This window comes from Octodon degus, unplaced genomic scaffold, assembly GCF_000260255.1.
Source record: "Octodon degus isolate 3935 unplaced genomic scaffold, OctDeg1.0 scaffold00037, whole genome shotgun sequence".
Taxonomy (NCBI): Eukaryota; Metazoa; Chordata; class Mammalia; order Rodentia; family Octodontidae; genus Octodon; species Octodon degus.
This window is the reverse complement of record NW_004524613.1, coordinates 9,620,655-9,625,811: the sequence shown is the minus strand read 5'-3', so window position 1 is coordinate 9,625,811 and position 5,157 is coordinate 9,620,655. Positions and strand designations below refer to the sequence as shown.

The window sequence follows — 5,157 nt, the reverse complement described above, 5'->3', positions numbered from 1 at the left end:
CAATTCCGCCAAAAAAAAGAGACTATTTCTCTCTTTCTCTCTCTCTCTCTCTCTCTCTCTCTCTCTCTCTCTCTCTCTCTCTCTCACAGTTATTACAGATCATGTAAACCACACTCTGTCTTCAGCCAGAAAAAAGTAGAATCACAAGATGTGTTTTGTTTTTTTTGCAGAGCTGGGGATTGAACTCAGGCCCTTGTGCTTGCCAAGGAAGCACTTATTCCACTGAGCCATCTCCCCAGCCCCAACGAGATGTGACGAGATGTGTTCTGATAGATGAACGGCCTACAGGTCAGGTTGAGCTGAAAACCAATTGTATCTTTCTGTACTTTCAGGTGGTGGGAGCTGGTTAGCTAATATTCTACAGTTTGATTTACCTTTTAGATACTTGCAATCATCTCAGTGATACAGAGATTTTTAGCACAAGTAAGATTTTTTTTTGGGGGGGGGCAAGGAATGGGAGGGGAGTACCTGGAATTGAACTCAGGACCTCACACTTGCCAAATAGGTGCTGTGCCCCTGAGCTAAATCCCCAGCCCCAAGGTATTTTAATGAGATGAAAATTCTCTGGCAAGTGCAAGGACCTGAGTTCAATCCCCAGTTGTGCCAAAAAGAGAAAAGAAAAGAGAGAGAGAGAGAGAGAGAGAGAGAGAGAGAGAGAGAGATGAAAAACAGCACCAACTCTTTTTTTTTTTTTTTTTTTTTTCTCATGGTAGTTACTGGTTGAACTCAGGGCCTGCACACTGACCTACAACCCGAGGCCTCATTTATTCATTCATTTATTGTTTTTTCAAGACACAGTCATACTATACAGTTCAGGCTGCTCCTGCACTCACTATGTAATAGCCCAGGCTGGCCTTGAAATCACAGTGATCTTTCTGCCTCAGCCTCCCAAGTGCTCAGATTATAAGCATGTGTCACCACATCTGGCTCTAGGCTCCTTCTAAAATATTTTTCTTTAACAGTTTGATATAGGGTCTCACTAAGTCACTAGAACTTTCAATCCTCCTGTTGCCGTTTCCCAGTGCTAGGATTTTGTAGGTATACAGCACCTTGCCAAGCCAGCTCTGCCTCCTGTAACTAAAAACCTTACCTAATGCAAATGCTGTGGAGAACTGCCCTCAGTGGCTGAGAAAAATGATTCTTTTGAAAACTATCCAATACCTGGACTATAACATCGACATTATCATCAATTAAAAAAAAAAAAAAAACAAAAACAAAACATCATCAATGGTAGCAAAGTTTACTTTAGAGAGTACTTTTTATATTTTTAGATTTTAGAACAGCTAACAAAAATATGGATATGTTTCATTAGTATGAATAAATCCTACTTTGGGGGAAAATCTTTTTTTTTTGGCAGAACCAGGGATTAAACTCAGGCCCTTGTGCTTGCCAGGCAAGCGCTTATTTTACCGAGCCATCTCCCTGGCCCTGTGGGAGGTAATCCTGATACCTTCTGAAACAAAAGAAGTCACAAGAAAGAGTTCTCTAACTCTGTTCTGAGCAATGATAGTGCAATCTGTAAAGGAATGTATCCAAAGTTGCTCTTTGGTTGTTGTTGATGTTATTGTTTTGAAACAGGATTTCACTAAGTTGTCCAGGCTGGCACTGAACACATCTTGCTGCCTCTGACTCCCAAGTGCTAGAATTGCAGGTGTGTGGCACCACACCTACCTATAGCTTCTTTCTCTTGTTCATCTTCCATAAACTCAGAGCTGACACATAATTATTGCTCAGGAATGCACGTTTCATCAAATGAGTTTGTCTTTTCTAAACTTTACAGACACATCTGTTGGTACGATTCCATACCAATAGACAATCTAATGGAGAGGTGCCAAAACAACCATAATCCACTCGAATAAAAATGGCAAAACTTCTCAAAGTTATGTTAACCTCTCTTTGTCAACATCCCCATTCAGATTCTCTGCTCTCTACATGAAGACACCCTCGCCAGAGGCTTCAAAGATGGGTTGGAAATGTGACCCAATGTGACCCATATTCAATGCCTGGAAGCATGGAAGAGCTAAATCTAAAGGTGACACCTTCCACACTGATGCCAGTACCTGCATGTGAGAGGGAAAGTGGGGTCCAAGCCCCCATAAACCCTGAATTGGAGGCTATGTGGGTCAATATTAAACCGCAGCTCATCCTGTGGGCCTGGCCAAGCATTGACTAGGATGCACTTACTGCATGGCCTCGAGGCAAGGTAAAGCTCTGGTTAGTCTGTGAAATACAGGGCAGGGCCGTGACACCCCACTCCAACAGGAGGGGACTTGATGAACCAACTCGCACGCACAGGTGCACACGTGTGGGAACACTCAGCCCCAGAGGCTCTCATTCAGAGGGACAAAAGGCTTTTATCCTGGTATGACATGCTACTTCTCAAGAATTCCAATTAATAAGTGATGCACCTGTTAGAAACATACCTGTAGGAGCCTGTTGCCACTCGAATGCCATCAATCAGCGTGAACTTTTCATGAACCTTCCCAACAATTTTAGTTCCTGACCTTGCATAGTAGATGTTTCCTGTAATAGTCCGCACTGACATCAGCTGTTGGTGAGGAAGGGGGAGAGAAATCAAGGAACAACTCAGCAGCACTCATTCAGCGAGCCAATGAGGAGGGCCAGGGGCCTTAGTTTATTATAATTCCTAAACAAACTTGCAGGCAGTGCGTGGCTTAGGGTCGCCATCTACAAACAACACACACGGTGGGCTCTCGCAGTGTCACTTAGGTAATGTGACCTCTACAGGGCTTCATCTTCTTTGTGTCCTTTTCTTATATTTACTTCTGAGAACTTTAGTTCACATGTACCTGTGCTCTGAAAGGCTCGCCTCTCTGAGAGACTAAATAACAGAATCAAAGAAATGATTTTGAAACAAAAAGCAGAGGATATATTTGTGGAAGAAAAGATGCTAGTAATAAATAACATTTGACAAAGGTTCAGTGTAGCTAGGCTGGTGCTTCTCCTACGTTGTTGAATGGCATCGCTAAGAATAACAGCCCACTCAGCAGAACCTCACTTCATGAGGGGCTTGACGACAGCAACAGAGCATGAGCCTTCTCTGACAGAGACTGCTAAGCCACAAACACCTCACATGGTGCTTACTCAGCAGGGTTCCACCTTCTACAAGTATATATTTACCAAAGAGCACAGTAGCGATACACTCTATGCATGTGTATGCATATATTCACGTAAAATGATATGTGTAAAACATAAACACAATGGTATGCAAAATAGCAAAGACACTCTGCTTTCATTTTTTTGAGGCAGGATCTTGACTAAGTCATTATATTCCCAGACTGGGGTCAAGCGTGCTCTTCCTGCCTCAGCCTCCAAGAACACTTGGGTTAAAGGCATGCCAAGCTTACAATAATGCATTCTCCAAAGATTAGAACACAGTAGGATCTATATAGTTAGAAATCTTACACATTCAAATTAAATGTTAAGGATTATTATATATATATATATATATATATATTTTTTTTTTTTTTTTTTTTTTTAATGTATTTAAGTACAGAGTCTACAGGGTCTCACTACATAGATCAGACTCATAGTGATCCTCCTGCTTTCAGCCTCCTAAATGCTGGGATTACAGGCACGTGCCACCATGCCCAGTCTCAATCACTGTCTCAGCACACCCCAGATCGAACCCTGGCCACTGCGCTTTGCCTAAGCAGGTACTTTAGTCTGCTGAGCTATCTTGCTGACCCTTGTTAAGGATTACCGTATGACTCTCATTCATTCCACATAAAAAGCCCCTACTATGCACCTGGCCCTGAGACGACAGACATATGTGGCATCATCATTGGCCTCAGGACTAGAATTTGAGAGAGAAAAATAACTGAATAATTTAAAATCTACAGCAAGATATGACCTCAACCAGAAAAATGAAAATTCATGTCTATCCAAAAACCTCTACATGAATATCTGTAGCAACCCTTTAATAAAACTTTAAGACTATCTAAATGTCTTTCAGCGGGTGAGCGGTTACCCTATGGTACCACCATGTGATGCTACTCAATGATGAAAAAGGAACACATGACTGATATATGAAGCAACTTAGATTTCAAGGATGCCATGCTGAGTGAAAAAGGTCAATATTAAAAAGTCATACAGAATATGAGTCCACTTATGTAACAGACCTTAGAAGACAAAATGATAGAAATGGAAAACATATTATAGGTTAGCAGCATTAAAGATGGTGGTGGATAGGGAGAGGAGAGAGGGGGGATCATAAAGGTGTAGCACATGGGAGAGCGCCGAGGTGACGAACAGCTCTGTGACCTAAGGTGCACGGGAAAGAAAAGGCCCAGAAGTCCGGACACACATGCTGCACTACTGTCAGCTTCCAGGGGCTGGCACTGCCCTATTGGTTATCTAAGATACAGCCACTGGGGAAACTGAGTGACAGGGACACAGAACTTTTCTCACTATCTTTGCAACTCTGAATCTATCATTATTTCAAAGTAAAAAGTGAGACACAAACTAGGGCGATATTCTATCATTTCAGTAGTATTCTTATCAAATGGTCTCAGATAAACCCACAGTCTACGGAAAACTAGCCAGTGTTCCTCAAAAGCATCACAATCTGAAAGACAAAAAGGAGAGCAAAGAAGAAAGGTGGAAGAATGACTTCAAATTATGGACAGTTTTTTTCTATGTCTATCAGCTTAGCCCACCCTGAGTGGGGCTGGCACAGTGTATGGTGCTGGGGATCAAACTACGGTCCCCTGCACCAGCCTAAGTTTGCCTAAGCAGGTGCTTTAGACTGCTGAGCTATCTCGCCTGCCCAAGATTTGAATTTTGTTTTGTTTTTGTTTGGTTTTGGTACTGGGGATTGAACTCTGGACCTTGCACTTGCCAGGCAGGCACTTAAGCTGCTGAGCTATCTCCCCAGCCTTGACAACTTCAAAGTAAAAGGAGCTGAGGAGTCTTTGACAGCTAAACACAAGGTGTGATCCTAGATTGGATCCAGGACCAGAAAAGGGGGCTAGTGGATTGGCTAAATTCATAAAGTTTATAGATTAGATAGCATTATATGAAGCTTACTTCCTGTTTTGTTTGTCCAGGAGTTTATAAGATGTTAATAACATTCAGAAAATTTGGATCAAGAAAACGCAAGAATTCTAAATGTTATTTTGTAACTTCTTTGTACAT

General features: G+C 42.0%; 1 protein-coding gene across 1 annotated transcript in view; it reads right to left on the bottom strand.

Annotated features, from left to right (window-relative positions):
* The window catches only part of Fam83d (family with sequence similarity 83 member D), a 25,480-nt gene that overhangs the window by 2,416 nt on the left and 17,907 nt on the right, over positions 1–5,157 (bottom strand). Inside the window, exon 3 of the mRNA XM_004630904.2 lies at positions 2,424–2,548. Within this exon, the coding sequence (XP_004630961.1) occupies positions 2,424–2,548 (125 nt within the window). The remainder of the gene's footprint in view (positions 1–2,423; positions 2,549–5,157) is intronic.